At 36.9% G+C, this 23,967-nt stretch overlaps 1 protein-coding gene across 1 annotated transcript in view; it reads left to right on the top strand.

Annotated features, from left to right (window-relative positions):
* Window positions 1-5,649: 5,649 nt before the first annotated feature.
* SPAG16 (sperm associated antigen 16) overlaps window positions 5,650-23,967 on the top strand; it is a 411,444-nt gene continuing 393,126 nt past the window's right edge. The window contains exons 1-6 of the mRNA XM_055812042.1: window positions 5,650-5,706; window positions 6,543-6,690; window positions 10,658-10,704; window positions 11,114-11,212; window positions 16,478-16,605; window positions 22,711-22,848. Coding sequence (XP_055668017.1) covers window positions 5,650-5,706; window positions 6,543-6,690; window positions 10,658-10,704; window positions 11,114-11,212; window positions 16,478-16,605; window positions 22,711-22,848 — 617 coding nt within the window. The remainder of the gene's footprint in view (window positions 5,707-6,542; window positions 6,691-10,657; window positions 10,705-11,113; window positions 11,213-16,477; window positions 16,606-22,710; window positions 22,849-23,967) is intronic.

Here is a 23,967-nt window from a genome sequence, read left to right as displayed (position 1 = left end):
AGCAATATGAAGGTAAAAGCAAAGAACTTAAACATAGCATTTTCAGACTTCAGTTTTGTGGCACTTCAATATTTAAACAAAATATTACAAAAATCACAAAAGCAAAGCTTTGACATTTAAGAGTATGATGTCAATATTGCACTATTGCTTTCATCAGATGCATGAAACTGAAAACCATAAAACACTTCATTTGCATCACAAATTGCCATCAGTACTGGATGTAGAAGTCTTTAAAAAAAGGTCTTTTCTCCAAAATGTTGCATTTTTACAGAATTATTGCCCAAAGTACTAATCTTTTTAATGATGATAAAGCAAAAAGATGAACTGTGCAGTCTCCATTATATAATATGCAGCAACTAGCATAGGCTGCCACCCACAGCTGAGTTAAGACAGATTAGAGGTGGATGACTTTTCATTATTTGTATCTTCACATTCTGTATGTGAGAAAATGACACTGCTCTAAGAAGGCACAGAATAATAGAGAGGAAGCTAAAATTCCATGGTCTGTCTTGATCAATGCAACTGGCTCTAAGCAGTTAGTGTGAGGCTTTGCTAGATACTCTGGTGGAAAATGTTGCTTTGGGCTACAAATACTCTGCTAGTCCTTGCCTATCTTGCATCAAATTCTGTGACCTCTCAGACCAATTTTTTTATATAATTTCCTGGTTGTTTTCTTTAAAGAGGAATACACAGTATCTTCTAGGTGTATCTCTGAAAAGATCCATGTTGAAGAAATACTCAAGGATTGTCAAATTTGTTAAAAACACAAATGGAAATGGTTGGATTTCGAAGGAGGTTGGTCAGCATAGGGAAAAGCCAAGGGAAAAGGAAGCAATGAATCCAAGCAAGGACAGCCACAAAGAGCAGGCAAACGCGTTTTGGGGCAACAGCAGTGAAAAGTGAAGTCTTCTGTGCTGTGTCTGATTAAGATATAGATAACAGAGGATTGGGTAGAGGGAGAAAGCCTAGTATTATTGAAGCACCCAACAGTTTTGAATACTTTAGTTTTGGTAGATATATTCAGCTTTATGTATTTTTAATCTGATTTTGACAGAAAATTTGGTTATGCCAGGTCTTAATGTGTGCACATTCATACTCTTGCACAAAAAAAAAAATTGAGCAGAAAACCAGCTAAAATCATTCTGGCATGTGCTAATTAGTATGAGACTCAGACTTCTAATGGGAAGATGTATTACCTAGGTAACAAGTAGTGGATTACTTGGAAGCATGGTAAAATAAACAGAAGTAGTAATTTCTGCTAGCTTTTTCTGTTGCTTGTCTTTTTGTTACTGTCTCTTCTGACATGATGGCATCTCAATTCATGCTTCTATTACTAAGCACTGGTTAGGACAATAGTGCTTTTTTTCCTCTGGTCTTTTGTGTTAAAGATGGTGGCTTTCTTTTTTACAACTGAACTGTCACGTATAGTTCTAAAAATTTTTTTTAGCTTGTAGTAGGAGTGTATTAGCTGCTTTGTGGTCAAAGTAGCCTAAATTTGAAAGGCTTAACTAAACTTCATTTCAAAGAAAAGAACATATGAAACGAAAAGCCTGTAATTATTAGGAACAGATGATCATTAGTTCCTATAAGCTGCATAAATAACTTGGTGTTCATAAAACCAGTTTAGAGAGAACATGGGTCACTTACACTTCTAAAATAAAAAATGACTACATGCCACTTCTCTTCTCTCTCTTAGCACAATTTATTCTTGTCTGTGATGCAGAAATGCTCTCAAATTTAGTACAGGGGGAGCCAAAATGTACCATCTGTCCAATGCTCCTGAGAATTTTCAAAGGCAACGATGGCAGAAGATGCGGTGGAAACAGCAGCATCACTGTGGATAGAATCACTCTTATATACATTAGTGTACAGACTAGACCACATACATTACAATTTTGGTGTCTGCAGTGGGGAAATCTGTACTTCACAGTACTGGGCCCTGTAAAACCTGTGCTGTGTTGTACTGATGTCATGCTGTGTTATTGATAAAATACTTGACTATTCTGGCTGCACTTCAGAAAAATTTGGGAAAGATCTTTTTTTTTTTTCACTCATACCATTTGGTTTTGAGCAGAGCATTGTCTCATTCTTTCCTGTAAAAGAGCTGTGTGAAATTGATAATTTCTAAACTTTAGTCTGGCTTCAAAAAAACCCCAGCTTTTGGATTTGGTGATTAAATAGTATAACTAGTATTCCATCTAGTGCTAGTTATGGTTTTAATAAAATGCTTAGGAGAATTAACATCAGCAGAAGTGCTGACGCATTGGGAAACTGACTGACTTGTTTTCATACAATCTCAACTCAAACCTTTTTTGTTTCAGAGACTTAGTACATTCTAGATCTAATCTGTAGAAACATCTGGAAATGCAGTAGAAGCTTATACATTGAACATTCTACAAAGTAGAGACAAACTAGTACTACATTTAATAACTTCAGCTTAACTCTGAATGTCAAACTTCTAGCATTCTGGTATTGCTTTTCCTAGCATTCAAAAAATAACAAAACTTCTTTTTTTGGCCCGGATTAGCTTTTTTTTTTAAGTTAAAATTATTTGAGAATTGTATGAGCACCAGCACAGGAGCAAGGAAAGAGGAAGGAATGCACAGCAGAAGGCAGAGTAGAAACTTTATTGATTTAAGCTGTCATGGGATCATATTTATTGAAAATCCTGCTCCACTTTTTATAAAAGCACATTTAAAGCCCAGCAAGGTTTACTACAGCCCCTAAGCTTTGCAAATGTGACCTTTATAAATATGAAGACCTGGCATTACAGGTATTATGTTGTACTTAATACTGTAGTTACACTGTATTTGGTAATGCTTAACGTTTTTACATGAAACTTTTGTTAAAGTACCATCTTTTTGAGACTCTTGCTTGTGCTAATAAATTGCTTTAATTTGCCTCCTTTATTAACACTACTTTTGACATGCATCATCACCGCAAAAAAAAGTCTTGCACCTCTAATATTGGAAAAGTGAATGTATTTCCATAGCATGGCAAAAGTGCTGATATTTTTCAAGAAGGAATACTTCTTGGATACATTGTTTACATCCGTGGAAACCTGTATGGGCCCCCAGAAACTTTTACTGGAACTCTGTAAAATACATGCAAAATGTAAGGATGTGTAACTTCCCACTGCCTGTAACTGACCTGCAATACTCTGTGCATGTAACGCCATCAGTTAAAGCAACTTCCCTTGTAAGCTTTCTTTCATTTCGGAGTCAGTGTTGCAAGTATCCTTGATATGATTCTTAGGATAACTTAGCCAAATTCTGCATGTTACTCTGTTGTTGTACAAGCAGCTGCCAGATGGTAATACAGCGAAAAGACATTTAACGTCAGTCACCTAACTGGAAACCAGATGGCACAGCAGAAGTTGGAAGAAGATGTTTGCCAACTCATTCTGGCTTCCGGCTGTAGTCCCATGCTCCACAATGACCGCTGGGACAATGGCCTCTTGACTGTCACCCAGATACTGCCTTGATAGTGTTCCCAGCCATACTATGTGCTCATTCCATAAGCTGAATTGCTGATATTCCCTTGTCCCTTCTCCCCAAAAGCTGCACTGAAGAACGATCAGAAATGGGCGTGTAAAAGTCAGCAGGGCTGAGAATTCTTTGCTGGCTGCTGGTCTGTTGTGATGAAGTGCATAAACTGGACCTTTTGGATGTCTTCCTGTATGGGAGGGAAGTCATTGAAAGTAGCTTGTATGGATGTTCTGTTCTTTTAACTCATCAGAATTGTAGTCGGTTTGCTTGTTAAGCTCAGTAGGAGGGGGTGTTTTGCCCTGAGAGGATAGTCTTGCAGTCCTTCAGTTGTGGTACAAAGCTGGAAAAGTATCCGGCCCTTAGAGCTTGGGAGCATGTGCAACACTTCTGGAGCGTTCCAGTTTACTCTGTTTTCACAAGTGATCTTTTTTCAAATACTGTAACTTGTCTGGCTGATAGATCTGCTAAGGTGCACGGCTTAGTCTTTACTGTGTGAGAAAAGTAAACTGTCTAATGAAACACTCAAACTGCTGCTTCCATGTTTTTCTCACGAGAAGTTATGGGATACAGTAACAACATTGGTTATTGCCATTTGGGAGGTGATAATCATTTATAACTCAGACTGTTATGAAGCTATAAAGCAGGGTGAATCGGGTATTTGGAATTCAGCTTAGCAATAACCAAATATAATGTATTTATGGTAGGTGGTTCTCAACAAGGTAGAGAGAAACAAGTTGGCTTGTTATGCCTTTTGAATGAAAGTTATTTTACTATCAGGTCATTTATACAGCTGCGATGGGATAACATAAATAGTTTAGAAGTTGCCAACCAAACGCTGCTTCCAAACAAAGCTTTAAACCTTTGGAAAATAATGATCAGTGACCAACTGATTCTTCTTTATAAGGGAACAAACCAAATCTATGGGTCCTTTAGGATACTGGCAAATCTCCACATATTGTAGAACTGCTTATCTTCTCATTTCAACTTTTTTTTTTTTTTTTCATGGAAGGTACCATTGCAATGACTGTATCTACATTTTTTGAAAATGCAAGCCATAGGATGTCCTGAGCTGATGTCTGAATGTAGAATATAAATTTTATGAAGAATTATGTCGTTGCTAAAATCCTCCAGGAACAGTATCCATTATACCTGAAAATCAGTCAAATAGTTATTTGTTAAAAATTAGCTCTTTGGTTTTAGTTGTGATTTATTTTGATTTAATTCTCGGTACAGTTGGATATGTTTCTATCTATGTAACCTTTCTTATCAAATCTATTACTTGTACACTTTAATCGAGCTGTTTAATTATTCCTTTAATAAAACAAGACAACTGAAATCCTTTTGTCCTTCACTATTAATTGTTTTCTGGTCTTAATCTTCCCTGAAGCACATCTCTGAGCCATTTTTAAGCTTTCATCAGCCTTCTTCAATTGTGGATACCATACATTTCCATATTCTGGTGAGATCGAGAAGTTCTGTGAAAAATTTGCAGGGAGAAGTTAGGCCTGTAGAGGCAGAGAAAACCCTCAGTGGAGTGAAGGATGCTGCTTAACATTTTTTTGTTGTTGTCCAGCTCTGGGCAAAGGCTAACAGCAAGCCTGTTGAGAGAGAAGTGAGTGGTATTAACTTACAATACTTATTGGCTGTGCTTGCCAGTGCTTGCCAGTGTGACATAAGAACAGTTACACCTACTCTGTGATTTGTGGTGGAATTGGGAACTTCCCGAAGAGAATGAGGCTTACTGACTCATGGGTGTTCTGCTTTATGATGCCACTTCTGCTTATTTTTTATTATTTTTCCAGATGCTTTGCTGGAGTTCAGGACTACTCTATTGGGTTGGATGTGGATGAAAGAGCATTGTTCTGGTCACATCACTTTCCTCTGAAGGGGTAAAACCAACCCTTTGAGACAAAAAGAAAGGTATGTCAGCATTTGCCCTCCATCTGTTGAACCCAGATGAGTTCAAGCCCTGACATGTATCAAACTCACACCAGTGGTGAAGCTGACAATAGAGAACTTACGAAGGAACAAAACAGTTCCTGTTGCCTGAACAGTGTTGTGACAATCTTGTGCCAAAACAGTTCTTTTATTACAGTTTGGAGACTTCAATAGTATCAAAGTAGTTATCATTTCTCAATAGTATGTCTACAATGGAAGAGGAATGGCAATCCTGGGTGACAATCTCTGGGAAGAAAAAGCGAAAATAATAGTTTCGCAGGTAATGGCCTCTTTTGCAGATTGCATCTTAATTCAGTTCAGCCTTTAGCCTGAACAAACATGTAATTCAAATTCACCCACATCCATCTTCTCTGATCTTCAGACTGTATTTAAAATCTTAAATTTTATTTTTTTTTAAGCTTGCAAGCAAAATTGTTGCCTCTTCTGTTGGACCAGCTGTTAGCACTTTTTTTTTTCAGAGACTCTGGGCATTTATTTTCAGTTACTTCACATGAATTCAAACACCAATTCTGAATCCCCACTGCATACAAAGCCCGTTAACTCTGGAAATTTAGGACTGGGACCCCTAAGCTTATTTTAAAATAAAATAAAAAAAATTTCTGTTGAATCCTTTCAGCTTATCTCAAACTCCTAAGAACTGTTAACACTCATTCTCCTCAAACGTGTAAGAAGATATGGCATGCTGCTTTCCCAAACTTTTGCCTGAGAAAATTCCTGCTCTTAATTAAACTTGAACATGCTGTGGGAGCTTAATTTAAGCTATTGATCCCACAGGACTGAGCTCAGGTGAACAAACACCTGTTTTGGCTACAAAAACATTTCTTCTAGAGAAGATGTGAAACCGAAGCATTTCCCCCCTCCGTTCTCCTGTTGTTTTCCTTCCATTTCAGAAAATGCAGCATACTCCAGTCAGGAAGGCGGCAGCACCCTGAGGGGTCACCGCGGGCAACTTCCAGAAATCTCCTCACGGTCCCCGCGGGGACCGGGGCCGCTCCCTCGCTGGTAAAATGTGGGAGATGCTTTGCCGCGACTTTGACAGCACTCGCTGGGGCCTCCGGGGGCAAGGAAGCGAAGCGTAAATAACGCTACACGAAGCTCAATGGCACCGCCCGCCCGCTGGCCCTGCGCGGGGCGCGGGAGCCTCTTCTCGCGAGAGGCCGCCCCGGCAACGGCCGGACGCGGCGGCGGGAGTCCGCGGCCATGGAGGAGGCGGCGGGCTCTGAGGCGTCCTTCTGCCTGCAGAGTATCCTTCCTCCTCCGCCTCGTCTGAGGCGGGCGGCTGCGGGGCGCCCTGGGGTCTCACGGTTCCCTCCCCCGCCTCAGCGCTCCCGCCTCCCCCCGTGTGTCATGGTGGTCCCCAGGCGGGGGGGCCCGGGGCGCCCCGGCGGCGGGTTGGGGGGGGTCGGGCAGGGCCAGGGGCTGGGGCCGGGGGCGGGACTGGCCCGGCGGGGACCCGCAGGTTGCCAAGCTGTTTCACAGAGTAAGAAAAAAAAAAAGCTAAAAAAGTCTGCCACCTTGTTGCTTGTTTTTGAGGGCTATTGCTCCTGCGGGCCTAACGGGGACAGCATGCGGGGTTTGGGGTTATTTTTCCCCTGCAGAAACGGTAGGGTCGTCGTACATCAGCGTGATGTTTGAGCTCGTTGCTGAGGGTAAGGGTCCTGGTGTGACCCTTTGGAAAGGAAAGGCCATTTTACCCCCCAGCCCCCCGTGGATGGGGCAGTCTAAGCAAGGCACTTGTTTCCTCTCTTAGGTTAGTTGTTGATCAGTAAATGCAAAATATTTACGCAGGAGTGACAGGAGTTGTTACAAGGGCTGACAGTGGGGCTGTGGAAGCTGCTCCTTCAGTTTCCCCTGCCTGCCCGCAGAGTAACTGACGCGGTATCCCTGGGTAGGGTCAGTACGGTGTATGACCGAGTCATAAAGATTATGATACAATAGCCTGGACATAATTTTATTTGCTGTGGCTTTTAGAGGGGAGAAAAAAGTTTGAGTTCTTTTCATGTTTGAGTTGGAGCAAATTACGTTAGGAGTTTATGGCTTTCACATGCACTTTTTGGCCAGGTGACCCAAATTCTAGTTTGGTCACTATATCAGACCAGCTCTGTTCTGGTTTGTAGCTGTGAGCTGCCAAATCAAGATCTTTCACGCTTTGTTTTAGAGGCTGAACAATTGGAGCTCTACCAATACCTTAGTTTTTCCTGCCTTGCTAGAAGTAAGATGTAAACCAATATAAAATGAATTAAAAAAAAAAAAAAAGTGGGGGACTGCCCTTTGCAAGCTGTGACTCTGTTTCTACCTTCTTGAAACTGTATAGCTGTTCTCATAGTGTGTGCTGTGCTTAAAGTGCTGTGTCGGGACCTGTTAAAGAAAGAATTGACAGTGCACAGTAGTTTTAGAAATTAATTCCTCTGTTTTATTGTGCACCTTGCCATGATTTCTAGAAAAAAAAAGGGGGGGGGGGAGGAAATAATGTTTTTTAAAGTAATATTGTAGTCTGTGCTCAGCATTTGCAATTACGCACTAGCTTAGACCGTAGGGGATTGCAAGGACTGTCAGGTCAGTTAAAAATTCAGGGGAAAAAACCAGTGTTTGAAAGTTTCACCTTAAGGTTATACTGCGGTGATGCTTCTATCTGCATAGAAGGATTCGATAAATACAGAAAGAATTAATTGAGTTGGGGGGAAAATGATCATACAAAAGATAGCTTTAGAAAAATACTCTCTGGCAGAATCACTAAACATGGTTTGAAAAATTATTGGGTACAATATTTCATTTAAATTTACTTTATTTGAATTAATTTCAGATTGATAAATACAGTGCTATAAAGCGATGAAGAAGCTTAGAGGTTCCAGAGAAGTATGCAGATACTTAGTTCATACACAGAATTACCACATATATATGGAAATTGTCCCCTGCTTCATACAAAAAATGTTGTACCCAAGTATTCATGCTATACAAGCACAACCACAGTTTCTGAAGTCTCATTCTTTAAAGAGAATGTATAGTCAGCTAGCCAGCGCTAGGATATCTTAATCTAAGGTAAGAAGGGGCATTTGAGAACATCACCCTAACTAGTCAATCAATATTACTATGTGTTTTATCTCTGCTTGCCTGCTGCAAGCATCCTTGCCTTTTCAAACAGTAAAGGAAACCTATTCTTCCTGCTTTGCTGTGCCTTGCTGTTGTTCCCTTCTTAAGTCATCAATAGTTCAGGAGAACTTTTCTCCCTCCGAGTTGAAGGAACAAAGTTGAGGAGTTAGGAGCTGTTTTATTAGGATGTGGTCAGACACTGATGTGAGGACCAGAATGTTCCTGTTGTACTGGGGAGCAGGCGGATAACTGAAAGTTAGCCAGGTGCCCAAGTCCCTGATAGTTAGCTCAAGTCTGTTGGTTCAGCTCTTGAAAGTCATGTCTCAACATGAGATGTTTATATCTGGGCTCTCTTTGCTTACCTTGATGGACCTACATATGGTCCTGGAGTACCATGCTGAGAAAAGGTGCATTTGTGGAACTGTACGATTTCTTTGCCCTCCCATTAAAGCCAGAAAATTAATCCAGATTTCTTCTGGTGTGATAGAGAACAGATTATTAGGCCTGTTAAATCTAATAGTTTGAGGATTCCTTTGTTGTTCCCCCCCTCCAGCCCTTATAATGAAAGAAAGCATAGTAAATATTTTTTTTGAGATCAGTTTTTGCGGAGCTGAGGTTTTAGAATTAAATATTCCAGAATCAGTCAAGTTACAAAATGAATCTTTTGCAGGGAGCAAAATTTGAGATGCATAGAGGCAGTGACTTGAATTGAAGCCCTGTGTCCCACATCTGCAACCTGTGATGCAGTAGTTCAGGGGGTAAATTTCAGGGCACAGGTATTACTGGCATTTGCTTTCACGTCCTAAGCCTAGATGGGAGATGCTTAAGAAGTGTTCATGCCAGTTTCCTATTTATGTATGTAACTTCTGTAAGTAAGCATGTGGTGTTACTGTGCATTTGGAGGTACACAGATGTGCTTCAACTTGATTACTGGAATTGTGCCTTAATTCACTCAATAACTTCCCTATTTGGTTGTTGGTGGCATTTATAAGAGAAAATGACAACTCTTAATCCTGTATCTCAAACCTGTAAAAACCAAATGGTGGTTATACTTTTGGGGGAGTGATCTTCAGCTGTTAGCCTTCCAGATGGTTACAATTTCACTGATAGTTTTGTTGATACTGTGATGCTGGGGTCTTAAATGCAGGTGATACTTTTGCATATGTATTGTACAGTGAGAAGTGCAGCAAAAGGACTGTTTTTTGGGAGAATAATTCATATTTAGGAAACTTGATCCAAAGCTGGAACATTGTGTATCTGTTTTTTTGTGTGTCTGTGTATGAAGTACTGAATTGCCAGCTTTTCTTCAAAAGTTAATTTCTGGTTGATTTATGTGGGTCATTTGTAGGCTAACTGATTTCCTAGGGAAACTGTCAACAGAGCATCTTGCTAAAAACATTTCTGTTATACTTTCGTGGGCTGTGAGACTAGTGGATGAAATGTTTATTTGGGTTTCATTTTATACCACGTGTAGATATTTTTAATGACAAGTCTGACTCTAAAGCATTTGGAGGAACTGTAGATAATTTTCAAATGGATTTTTACATTCTGAAAGTTCCTTATCTTTTTGTTTTGTAGCTGTGTTGTAATTAATGAGGCATTTGTATCAGCTTCAGTAAATAGTCCTCTAGTATTTAGTGTTTGATCTCAAGATGTTCATGTTTGAACTTGTACATCTGAATTTGATGAAAAGTGCCATTCTCTGACAGCATGAAGCTAGTTATGCTTAGAAGCATAAAGTCTATAGAAGCTTCAGTGTAGCAAGACCCTTATGAAAACTGATGGTTGGGTAAGTGGGGGCAGAATTTAGCTACTGTTTAATTCAGGATGGTGCTTGACTTCTAACTTTGATAAGTCCGATAAGGCGAACTTTAATGGTGTTTAAACCTGCTATAAAACCTCTGAATCAAAATTCTGTGCCTGTGCATAATAGTTTTTAATGGTGCTGGGCTTGTTTACCTAAAGGCCAAAAGAAGCCTTCCAAGTGTAGTTTTGTGTCAAAAAGAACAAGGGTGAAGGTGGTGATAACAGATTTATAGATGATTGTTTTATGATACACTTTTTTTTAAATTGGAGCTCATAATGTGCATCAGCTGTTTCAGACTTAACAAAATCTGCAGAATTTACCATATCTGACGATTCTAAAGATGATTATCAGTATGAGGAGGTAAATTGATAATCTTCTGATATATGTGGTAGAATATTCATGTTTCATTCTTTTGTTTTACTTCATCAGCCACAAAAATGTCCTAGGAGAAATAACTTGAATCTCCTCTTATAAAGTGCAATGATGCTAGGCATATTTTTATTTTTCAAGAGAAGATTTAGTATCAGTTGATTTGTAAGGTTTTATTTTAACATTAAATACTCTTTCTGAAGATACAGGCATTTCTGTTTAAATGCTTCAGCTTATTTATGTGTGTTTCACCAGTATAAATTCTATTTAAATATAGCAAAATATTAGTTTAACAAGAATGAGATTGTTTTCGGTAGTTGTCCTGGGAGTGGGAACAGTTGCATTCTGAAAGAAAGTTGTATAAAATATGTTGATATCTGACTTAAATTATTTCATTTAGGTTCCAGCAGATGATGAGTTTAGCCTTCAGGGAGATGATGAGGATCTGTCAAAGGCTTTGCAGACTATTCAAGAGCAGGCTGAAGATGCCCACATTCTAGTAAGAACTTCCTAAACATTCTAAGATTCTCTCTGTAATTCAGTTGGCATTAATGGTCTAAAACTTATTTTTTAATTCTTTTATTTATGAAATATTTGTGTGGAAACAATTGTCTCATTTTTTAGAAGTTTCTAGGGGGTAAACATAGGCCACAGTGGAAAAAACAACTTGTTTCCTGGGCTTCATCTTCCTTCAACTTCTGTTCACTTTATGTTCCATAAACAACCTGATATTGCAAATACATGTAACAAATATATAGATAATTTTAAATATATTAATGTTATTACAATATATCAGTATTTTAGGGTTTGTTTCTATATTGAGTCGATTGAATGAGAGTGTGATCCCTGACACAGGAAACAAACTGTGTATGCGTAAAACCCACAGAAGCTTGTACTTGAATACTTTGCTAGAAAAGATTATGTGTATATTGAAAATAAAGAATGGGCTGTTACACTGTGTTAAATCAAAATATTAATGAAATTATCAATGGTGTCATACATTAGTTCTTGACACTTCTTATATGTACAGCTTGATTTCAAAACAGTCATATAATAGTTTAGAACTACACAATGGGATTGTTATAATGCATTTTCCAAAATAAGATTTATCTGAATTTACTTGCTTATAACAACCTAGAGGAAAGGTGCTTTTGCCTGCTGGGTTTCTAATACCAGCACTATCTCACAGCCTCATCAGTAAGCTTTCCTCATAGTCTTTGTTTTGCAAAAGCAAATGATTAATAACAAAAAGACTAAATTATTTGAACAATTCTTACCATCAAAATGGAGGGAAAATGTGCATTTTCTTCTGCACTGGGGCATATCAACAGGTCAGTTTAGTATTTCAGATCAAAACTTTTAATGAAAACTGACAATCCTGGTGCCTTACATGTTTTGAAACTGAATATGCCTGAAAATTAATGGAAAGGTGGCAGAAGTTTTTAAGACTGAACATACTCAATGTTAACCAAGTAGTGGAAATTCTTAATGTTCTTTAAGTATAACTGAAGTTACGTCTGTTTTACTGTGCAAGTTGACATTCGATTAAAAGTGAAACAAGGAAGAAATTTTTTTAATCTATTGATCTTTTCGTTGTGCTATAATTAAATAATCTTTTTACCTTGTTATTGATTTGTTGAACTTTGAATGGTAGGAAACAATATGCTAGTATCTGTCCTGTTTAATCAAACTGAAGGTGTTACCTTTCCTTAAAACAAAAGAACGTGTGTGCTTAAACTCAAATTCTCTTTGATTTTGTGCTTATGCTAATGCATGTCTGCCTTCTTGCTGATTGACTCATTATTTGGAGGCCTCATTTTTTTCCACGATTTTGAAATATTTTCAGCCTTTAGACAGGGAAGACATGAGCAGAAATATGTTTTAATACACTTGCTAGATCCTTGACAGCTTTCATAACTATTTACTGTGTATTCTTTGAGGCTCAATGACTAGATTGCTTGATGCTAATTCACTGGAAAAACAAAATGCTGCAGCAGACGGTTTTGGTGACCCAAGTCAGAAGCACTGTTTCCTGTGAATTAATATTAAAACGATACGCAAACTCTGAGCTAAGAAGCACAGTAGAAGGCTGCCATCTTCCAGTGATAAATGATTGGTATGCTTTTTCAATCATTAGCTTCTAATCTTGGCAAAAATAGGTTAAATTAAAAAATAACCATATCCTGGAATAGCTGCTCTGTGATAAACAATTTTAAGCGATTGTGTTTCCTGTTCATAGTAACTCATATACCCAGTCCCATATTAAAGATCACATTATGATACTAGATGTAAATATTTTTGTTAAAGAAATTATATAGAAAAGGCACAGATCGAGATCCAAAAATAAGTGATTTGCTAAATGCAGATACTATGAATTTCCACAGTTTCTAAATTGAGTAATTACAATTTCTTTTAGGCTCTGCAAAAAGGTCAAGTATAACCAGGAAACTCTAAGAAAAATGCTTATTTTCAAACTTCCTTCTCCAAAGCAATTAGCGCTAATTACTAAATTAAAAAGAGCAATATAAGCAAATAGAAGATGACGCTATTAATATTTTTTAAAATAAAATTGTTGGTAGGAACTAAAACTGTGTTTCTACAGGGAATATTGAGGTGTATTTTCTTTCTTTCTGGGTATCTGCATGGGTGCAGTGAAACGACTGGTCTTCAAGGAGTTTGAGGCTTGCTCAGCAATTACATTTCATGTTTTTGTTTGGGTCCCACCAGGGAAATGATGGAGCTCTAATCTGTAAATAATCATTTCCCTCTAGTCTGGTGAAATGGCAGCTGATTCAAAATACAGCTGTGCTGGGCAACACATGTTTTGGACAGCGGTGATTCTGCCTGCTATTCCTGTTCTCATCTTCATTTGTCCTTTTGGTCAGAACTCAAGGGGTTTTTTTCGGTTTTTTGAGACATTGTATAGTGATATAAATTATTCTTAAATACAACTGAATATTTTGCATATGAAAGAAAATCTTCAGGTGATAGGGATCATAGGAAAAGGATACAGAACTTCTGGAAAACCACACACACACAAAACTGGCTGAAATATTTTCTTCAGTAGTTATGACTATTACACTTCTGTTCCAGGGTCTTTTATTTTCTTAATATTCCAAACAATAATCTGAAGTTACGTTTCTGTTCTTCGTTAATCTTATATTTTTTGCAGGTTTGGTTTTTAATTTGTTTGAATGTGTTAAAATTCCTTGAATTGCCTTTTTATATTCTTTTTTCATTTAATAAGTTTTACAAAAACAGCTTGCTCTGTTTTTCAGAGAAATTACTCATTTATTTTGTGTTCCTCTTTCTTCATTGGATAGAAACTCTTGTGAGTATTGTGAAGTCCTTAAGGTTAAGCTACTTAGCAATTAATTTATTTTACCAGCCATATTTACAATCCTTACACAGAAAATGTTTTGGAAGATTTTAATTAAAAAATATTTAACCAAGAGGTATTTAACAAATACTTAACAAAGCAAATATTTAGCTTGTTTATTTTGACTTAATGGTCAGAATCCTTTAATAAGGTGGTTTTGTCTGTATAGTGACTGTAGTGTGTCTGTTCGCACCACATTAATAGATTGTATTTTCCTCATTTCTAAATAGGGAAATATAGAATGGCATAATAGTAATTTTTTATATATGGGTAGTCATCCAAGGTTATGATTAAAGCAAGTGGTTAGCCTAATATCATTCACAAAGTCTGCAGAAGAGCTGAGAATTTATTTCTGGTTTCCTCAGGCCCTGTTCCAATACTGTGCCTGTTCGACTGCATTCATTTTTCCCTGTATTGTTTCCCTGTATTGTTGAGCTTTGGTTCCTGAAATGATTCTTGGTGCTAGTATCTAGCTAATAAATTCTCTTCTGCGTGGATGGAATGAATTCCTATCATATTTTCATTTATTAAGGGAATCAAACTGTGTCATTTCTTCCAAAGACTGGGTTTATAGATGTGTTTGGGAAACTACAAGTAACAATATTAGATGTTTGCCTCACTTAGAATCAAGAAAGAAAAGAAGCAAGAAAAAAGGAATGCAGCTGCATGTCTGCAGATGTACTCTCTCTGGTACTTGTATTACCACAATTAGAAAATAGACCTGTCTAATGTACTGTATCTCTAGTAACAAAAATATGCTAAATATTACATTGCACTTGGCATATTGTGTTATTTATAATGGTGTTACATGGCCTTGATCGTACATGTACAATTCTTTCGTTTATATTAGGTAGGTTTCTTGGTTAAACACAACATTTTTTGTATTATACAAAATGGCTATGAGATTTTTCCAGTGTTTTTATTTTATCAAGAGAAATGGCTTTATCTCCAGGTAATTTATGCAGTCATACTGATAGAGCTCCCACTAAGGACATGAATAAGCCATAAATGAATGGAGTTATCAAAAATCCCAGGCCTACAGATTCTTTTTTAAATGGATGGAGGAAATGATTTGCAGTCACAGCCTTTAGCATGTCTTGATGAATATCTCACTGGAATTTTTTTCAGTTTTGTTAGTATTGAAATGAAGAAAAGAATGTAGGCATGTGTGGAAGCGGTTTCTGCTTCTCATCTCTACAGTGCTAGCTCTTTTTTTAATAATGTGGCACACATTGTCATACAATCTGAGTTTATTTCAAGAGCATTCCAAGTGATAGTTGCATTGTGCCCACATGTGGTTCCCAAATGCTGAGACCCTCATGTTTAGGTATGTCAGGTTGCTGTAATCCATTTGAAATCCGAATGATATAAGGGCACCACTTCGGCTGCCAATTTGTGGCAGTCTGTCATCTAGTTATCTTTAAATGGTGGGGTTTTTTTTGGGGGGGCATAGTCTTAACTTGGTCATATTTTACCGTTTACATACGTCCTTACATCTTGAAATCTCTCTAGGAGGGCCTAGTATCAAGCTGTACACTGAGTGGGCTGAATGGAGTTGGGTGAAGGAAAGAAATCTGCATTGCAACAGAAAACTGTGAAAGGCTTTTCTCTCTCGGCTTTTCTCTCTCTCCCTCCCCCCCGCCCCCCCCTTTTTTTTTTTCCTTCTATCTCTGTAGTAGGATTCCTCTGTTCTGTTTTGATTCTGCTTTTGGCAACTGTGTTTGACCCATGAGCTGATCCTATCTGAATAGCTGTCTTTCTTGATGGCACTGGAAGAGCTGCCTATGAGGCCTCAGTGCACAATCTGCATTCTGCTAACACTTGTAGCAGTGTTGTCTGGCAGCTTCATTCAGTGTCTGCATACGGATGTTAAGAAGAAAAGGGAGAACTGATCTTTCTGAGACTAAGACATCTAATGATGAAGATGCAGTTCTTTCAGTCTCCATTGTATGCATCATTACAAACAGAATATAAGCTGGTTTACTATCACCTTGGACTCCTGTGGTTTTTATTAGATGAAGTACTGATTTTTCTCGTCAGTAGTTTTGAAGGTTGCTGAAGGGTGCAGGAGTATGAGAACTAACATTTTCTTTCTGGTCAGTGACAGAAGATCATCCATCGTCTAAATAGTTTTAAGTCCATATCAGATCATGTCAGGTTCAGAATACTTGCTTAAATCGGGTGATTTTTGAGTTATTTCTCTATAACCTTTCACAGACCTTGACATTAGAAGGATCAGTGATTACAGATCTGATCAATAAAGACAACGGAAACACTCAGCTGTACTCCAGTAGATCTGTGACTTTAGATGACTTCAGAAATAGAAGGTCTGATAATTGTGTTGATCTTGTAGGTTTAATGACAATTAATAAATTTTAATTTCAGGCTTTGCAATCGGTTCTGACTTCTGAGAAATCGGTGTCTGAATTACCTGAAGCAATAGATGACTTCTTCTGCAATTTCCTGGTCAGATTTGGAATGTCCAGAACCCTTGACTGCTTCCAAACTGAATGGTAAAATATTTTAAGTGACCATGTTACTTTGAGAATTGGAAAGTAATGCTCAGGATTCAAGTATTTTCATATTTCAGGATATATTTCCACTAATGAGTACAAGTAATTCTTAAATATGTAGTGTTTTAACAAATAAATACATTCATGTGGAGGACGAGGATGCAAACTATTGGTTTAAGGACAGACTTTCAAGAAAGTTGGCTCCAAGGGAGCTCCTAAAGAGGTACCTTTGAAGGACTGTATGCATTTTGCCTAACTCTATAGACATTTACAAGTCTGAAGTGGTCACCTGAGGCCTCTTTTGTGCATGTAGCGGAAAAGGAAGAAAAATAACTAGTTTTCAGGATGAAGCTCATGCAAGTTGTTTAAGCCATCTCCTTTATGATGAAATGAATTAAACTGATTTTTTTTCAACTATATTCTGCTCTCCACTGACTGACTACCAATGCAAATTAAAACCAGCTACGGTGCAGAAGTTGTCATTGGATCAAATAAGTCAATGCCAAATGACCAGCATTTCACTTCAGCATGCTGTGAAATCATGTGGTTTTGTTATTTCCTTGCTTTCTGGAACATGGGTGCCAACTTAACTGAGTATTTTATAGTATGCTACAATATTTGCACCTTAATTGTTTGGGTAGGTTTGGACATTCATTATAGCTACTTTGTATTTTAAGTAGAATAATAAAAAAAATTTGATACTGCGTTATTTTTTGTTATATCAATTGAAATAATACAGCTGGTTTGGGTTTTTTTCTTTTTAATATCTAATTCCTATTGTAACCAGACAAGTAAACTCTTGAGCTGTTGCTATCTTCTTTTTCACAGCTTTTATAGATTTTAGGGGTTTTGTCCATACTTTGGGCAGAAGTTAAAACATGCAGCTTCCTCTAAATACCCACTTCCTCCTCCATTCTCTTCATATATGGAATCCCGCAGCATGTATACTGTTTTAATTTTGATTAAGAATGATGTGCCAGGAATGCTGCAAAGCTTGAGAGGAGAGCTGAATTATTTTGGAGGAAAAAGTGATGCTTTAGATGAAGTTCTACTGAAATACTTTCAGTTACAAACTTGCTTTGATTTGTGAGGTACTCTGGAAAGATTCTGAGAAGTGGAAACACCTCTCTTAAAATTATCTTGAGGCTCAGATTTTTTGAATAAGGTCTTTTGAAATTTTTCAAATTTGAAAATTAGTCAATTTTTGAAAAGTCAGAAACATCTTATTTTTTTCCTACAAAAAACTTGAAGCTTTTAAAGTTTATTTGAAATATTCTCTCACGCGGAATCTTTGCTGCTGTTTGCAAGGCTCTGGTCTTACTAATACAGAGCTCACCAATCAGGCATTGCCTTTGGAATTAATAATGATCTGCTTTTTGATAGCATAACAATGCAACTTAAATGATTCCTTAGAGAAGGAGCACCATAGTTCTGTATTCTTTTTCAACAAAAGAACTGATATGAATAGCATTGTTTGAAGTTTAACATTTTTTATACTAAAAGATAATTAATACTAGACAGATATAAATAGCGACCTTTTTATGAAACTACAGCTTTCTCTGAAGCACTTGGAGTCTGAATTTATATCGATGGCAAAATCCAAATTGCTTTTTAACAGAGCAAGTGCAGGTCTTAGCAGGCCCTATCTTGTAAATTCTTAGCTATACCTATATTTTTTCTCCGTAAGTAATATTTTTAATTTCAGTAGCATTACAAATGAGCTCAGCATGTCAGGATCTAATCTTACTGCATTGAGACTTTTTCTGCATTAATACCTTATTTCAAAATGTTTCATGTTGGTTTGAAATAGATAATTTACAGTATTAATGAAAGTGAGAGCAGATTAGTGTACTCAAGTTCCTCATTATGTATTGGGACGACACTCTCGCTCTCATGCTGGGGTGATCAAGTACTAATGGAATTTAAAATGAGAAATTAATTAACGTAGAGAAAATTTATGAAAAGGCTCACTTTGAAGTAATTGTCTGTCTGAGATCTAAAGGTCACTTAAATTGGACCAAATTATCTGTGTTTATTTCAGAGTTTGAGAAAACATTCTGCTATTCTATCCAGCTGCATAAAATGTCATGATTTTATAATGTTTTATTTTAAGTCAAACACACTCTTTCTATGATATAATGAATAATTTTATCATACTTGTAGTGATTTCTTTACTTACTTAGGTTTGGTTTGCACATACACTTTTTTTCCACTTATACTTTAAGGAACTAAAAATTAGACTTAAATTATTTTTAGAATATCTAGTTTACCTTTAAATTTTCTGTTCCTTTGATACAGAAGAATTTACAGTGCTTTTGTTGTTAAAGATACTGGATCGACAGCTTTAGAGTATGAAGTGCAAGGGCTGATCAACTGTAAAGTCATTCATTTGACAGTCTATACCTCCTAATCCCAAAGAGCTCACTGCTGGTGGCAGCATGTTGCCAGTCTGATGAGCAGATGAATCATTTGCAGTTCACACATATGCATGGAGCTATCACTGCGATTAGTTAGTACACTCATTGGACTGGTAATCTCTGACTAAGTGTTCCTAGAGACATGGCAGGGTTTCAGCTTGTAATTATAAGGAAAGATGCAAGACTAATTACGGAAGCATGATTGAAAATTCTTTTCTGTTTGCTGTAGTTAAAATTGTGGATAAACTTATGTGACCAAGCAAGGTTAAAAGCTGTTTTGCGTATGCCTTACAAAGATTGCCTGCGTTGTGCATAACAGCACATGCAGCACAGCTACTGTGTGTTCTCTGAGCATTAAGGTAGGCTCAATATAAAATAAATTCATTTTTGCAGAATGAAGAAAATGGATATAGGTTGTGATCCTCCATGTCACAACTCCCTGAAGACAGTAGAGATAATCTGCATATTTCAGGCAGACCCAAGTTTCCTCTGCTTTATGTCCTTTTTGGCCTGGAAATCATACAGTCATATTAATATACATTGTGCTCTGAGCTCATAAATCCTGAGAGAAACGAGAATTATCAGTTCTAGGACAGCATCACACTAAAACAGATTCAGTTTTTGGATTAGAACTGGCTCAGAACACAAGTGAAGTAACCTCAAGTTTGATTGTAGAAAACCGCATGGACATACCTACTTTCTTGCCCATATAACAAGCATAATGTGAAAATATAAATTTTCTACTCACATGCCATAATAGATCAGAGGATACACTAGGGCAAAAAGGTGCTTTATTTTTCTGTGCTCGTTTCTTTCTTAGCCTCCTGTTGAAACTGTTTAAGAAGTTATCGATTGGAATGATAATTTTCAGTAAGAAGTTCTTGTAAAAGATAAAACTTGGTATTTTAATCCCTGAAGGCATCTTTAGGTGAGTTATCCCTTGGTAAAGGAGTATCCTGAGCTACATATTAGTTTATTGCAGGGCCCCTGCAAACATGATTCCTTTAGAACTCTTAGAAACTTGAATTCAATGTAATGTATATAGTAATAATGTATTATTTGTAGTCAGTCTGCACTTGGCTTTGATCGTAAAATCATAGCTGACCATCTTTTCCTTAGGATTCCAGATTGTTAATTTTAAATAGCGATTCAAGAGTAACAACTGTTGTTCTGAAAAGCTTAGAAAAATACCTGTGTGTATGGAACTAACTAATGTAATTTGCATCAGAGTTCACTGTATAATGGAAAGAAGTGAGAACAATAGCTATTTGGCAGTCTACTAGGTATGTAGGAGTTGTATAAGTTTTACAGGACCAGGTTCATGAAAAATAGTGAGATTTCACAATGCAATTTTGTTGTGTGGTTTTCTGTTCCATTTCTGCTACATGCACAATAGCCTTCTTTTTTAGTAGTGTTCTTAGACAAGGGCATGGTGAATTTATTGGTATTAATTGTATTTCATTAAAATTGTCTTTCAAAGTTCTTAGCTCTGCTGGAGGCTAAGTTCATCAATTATCAATGTCTGATGTGTCTTTGTGCAGAAATTTGATGGTTTTCATGAGGTGCAGTTACAGAATTCAGTGGAGAAATTTTTCTAACAAATAAAGGAGTATTTACCATTGTAAAGGTAGAATTGTGGTCATTTGTGATGAGAAGTGACATTATTTGCAATATTCCCAATAGGCATTGTACCTGCTAATCAGTCAATGTTTATTTGAGGGGGGAAAAAAAAGAAAAAACAAACCAAAAAAACCCCTAACCTTTCTTCTTAGTATTAAAGCCTGTTGTTACTATAATTTGCTCAAGAAAATGAAGTGATGATAGGATTAATTTTGCTTTGGACATGTTCAGTTTAACTTCTCAAAACCCTTTCATCTCTGGTGGTGGATGTGAGTGACAGCTTAATTCATAGGGGTGAGCATTCCTAGAAGTATCTACAGAATGCAGATAATTTGCTGACCGTAGGAGGTACTTTGGACATGCGTTTCTAAGATTCTCCTTAATTTTCTGGAGGATGTTAAGTAAACATTGCTTGTGAAGTAAGAATCCCTTATTCTACAAATATTTTTTGTTTCTGCAACATGTTTTCTTGATCTAGGAATGCTGTGCTTACTGTCTTCGAGTTTTAGATCTGCTGCTTGTGTCCAAGCGCAGGAGATGGCATTTAGTATAATTTCTCTCTCTAATTACTGCTGTTCTTTTCATGCTTCCTTGTTACTTGGGAAAAAAATAATGCACAGATTCAATCTATTTTTCACCTGAAAGGGCAAAGAATTTTCAAATTACTTCTAGTGAGTTCCAACCCAGACAATCTACCAGTTGAAGTCAAGATCAGCAGGGAAGAAGATTGCGAGGCTATAGTCTTTATCTGATCTAAATTATTTATAGCTCCATGGAACCTGTGCTGAACTGATTATCATGGCTACAGTAGTGCACAATGTCTTTTGTCTTCAGGGGGGATGAAAGTTCGTACCAACTTCAGGTCTGGCTCTTATGTCTTTCAGGACAAGAAGTAGACAAAGAAATAGATGTTTTGTACATGTGTACTGGATTCTGGACACTCCCCTGCAGTGCTTGCACAGAAGCATCTTTTGCTTATATATGTAGGCTTGAATAGAACCTATAATCATTCCCTGAATGAGCATGATTCTGCAAAGATGTTTGTTTTGTGTGCTGACAGTCACTTTTTTTTTTTTGATCAAATCTAGCTTTTCTGAATCTTTTCTAATATCACTGCTTGCCTTTTTTTTTTTTTTTTTAAGTAGATGATACTTAGGTAATTTCAGTTGCTCTGTATTTAAATGCCTTTAAATTAAGCCTAAAATGAATGGTGTCAATGCCTACATCCTTTCTACTGCCTGTTAGAGTATTCTTTGCTTTCACTGATATCCTACCAAAAGACAGAGTCCTAAAAGGTAGGAGACTGACTGAGTAGACTTTATTGCCATGGGCTGTAGAGATTCCTACCTTGCTGCACAGCATTACACACTGCTCCAGATTCTCTTTTACTTATCAAAAAGCAAGTTAGTCTGTACAAGTATTTAACTAAAGCAGCCTTCAGGCTTCTACATCATAGACTCATGTTTTCTTGGGGGCTGGTAAAATGGGTAAATATTAGTAAACATAATTAAGTAAGGAGAGGGCAATGAAAGTAAACAGGAAGGAATGGAGAAATTTCCCTAGGTGAGCTCTGTATTGCATGTTGAAGATAGCTCATAGAACCATTCATCCAGGCTATATACAGCTTTGTCACCTTATTTGAGTCCTTAAAAAAACCCCCGTATCTTGGAGTATTTGAGTGTAAGAGATAAAAAGGGCTGTGAGTGTATGCAAATATTATTTGAACAAGATCCAACCCCCCCCTCCCCACCCCCACCCCCTTTATTTAAGCTATTTTGAAGAAAGAAAGGAAAAGAACAATTGTTTAAATTGAAGTACTGTGTTATACAGGGCATGTCTTTTTACTATTATGAAAAATAATACATTTTAGATTGAAAAGCAGCAAAATAGAACACAGTGTGGTGGGACAGTACTGTTGCTAATTGTTAGCGATCATAGGAGGTAAATGCCTTGAGATAATAAATAACTTTGTGATTCTAGTTAAGCTAAATGCTAGCATGAGAAGGGAGACATCAGCAAAGTGCGGAAAAGGAAACATGGAATAAAATATCTGTTTCGTTTCTACTAGGTATGAACTTGTACAGCGAGGTGTGTTCACAGCCAAAGATACTGGATTGGTTCCAACTGTGTATACCCGCAACCAGCAACTTGAGGCTGAGAATATGTGTTTGAAGAAAGATTTGGAAAACTATAAAGTTGCTGCAAAGTATGTTATTTGGTCTTATTGAAACTTTGATATACAGCAGTAAATGGCCACGTAAAGTAAACCCAAGTACTGAATGGAAAGAAGTTTGTTTCTTATGCTAGCTGCACATATTTTTACTTCTAGGTGACATTTATAATTAAAGTTCAAGTTTCTCTAAGCTCTATTAGAAACCTAAATCTTAATTTTTATTATTTGTATTTACTAGGCTATAGAAAATAACATTCAGCATCCAGTAATCACAACAAATTACTACAAGAATTCATGAGAGTATAATATGTAGAACTAAAAAATAAATGGTTATGTGCATTTTTTATTAAAATACATTACTATAAATTACAGCTACCGTAAACCAGAAAAAAACCACTATGCATTTACTCTTTTTTAAATTGCAAAAAGTCTATCACTCTGGCCCTAGTGGCAAATGGTATGTCAGTGTACATTACCATCATTGCTTGTGTTTACATTGTAGTAGTGGATTTTACAAGTCAGTTGTACTTCAGTTATGAAAGAGTTAACATATTTAGCCTATATAATGAAGAGATGCAATCATGAACTACATGTAGCACAGCCTTTTCTGAAGAATGGTATGTCTGCACATATATGTGTTGATTGAGAATTTACCGAGACAGAATAGTGCACTCACTTCAGTTTTGACATTGCATAGTTTTAAAATATGGAGCTGTAAAATAAAAACTTCCATCCCTGATTTTCCTCAAGATTGCTCAAGCTACTAATTTCCATTTAGATTGTTCCTTCATATGAAAAATAACTACTCGGATCTTAAAAAATCATTGCTGCTGATAATAATGATAATCAAATTATTTTCCTATGATCATGATTGATTACATTTTAAATTAATAAATTAATTGGTCATAGTCTAATAGTTAAGTAAACAGCTTTAATGATCAAGTCAAGTATTGTGTAGTCTAAATATACTAAGATGGGCCATATAGAAAACATACATGTATTTTAATTTGCAGCTTCTTTGGACAATGAATGTTTAGGGATTGTGTCTCATTTGAATGGGAGGGTAAGAAGCAGTAATGTATAGTAAAAGAAGGAAAGACAAAATCTGGCTTTTCTGAAATTTATTATTGTCAGTAGCGTTTTTAACAGGCT

This window comes from Falco peregrinus, chromosome 8, assembly GCF_023634155.1.
Source record: "Falco peregrinus isolate bFalPer1 chromosome 8, bFalPer1.pri, whole genome shotgun sequence".
Lineage (NCBI taxonomy): Eukaryota > Metazoa > Chordata > Aves > Falconiformes > Falconidae > Falco > Falco peregrinus.
This window is presented reverse-complemented; position numbering and strand designations above follow the sequence as displayed.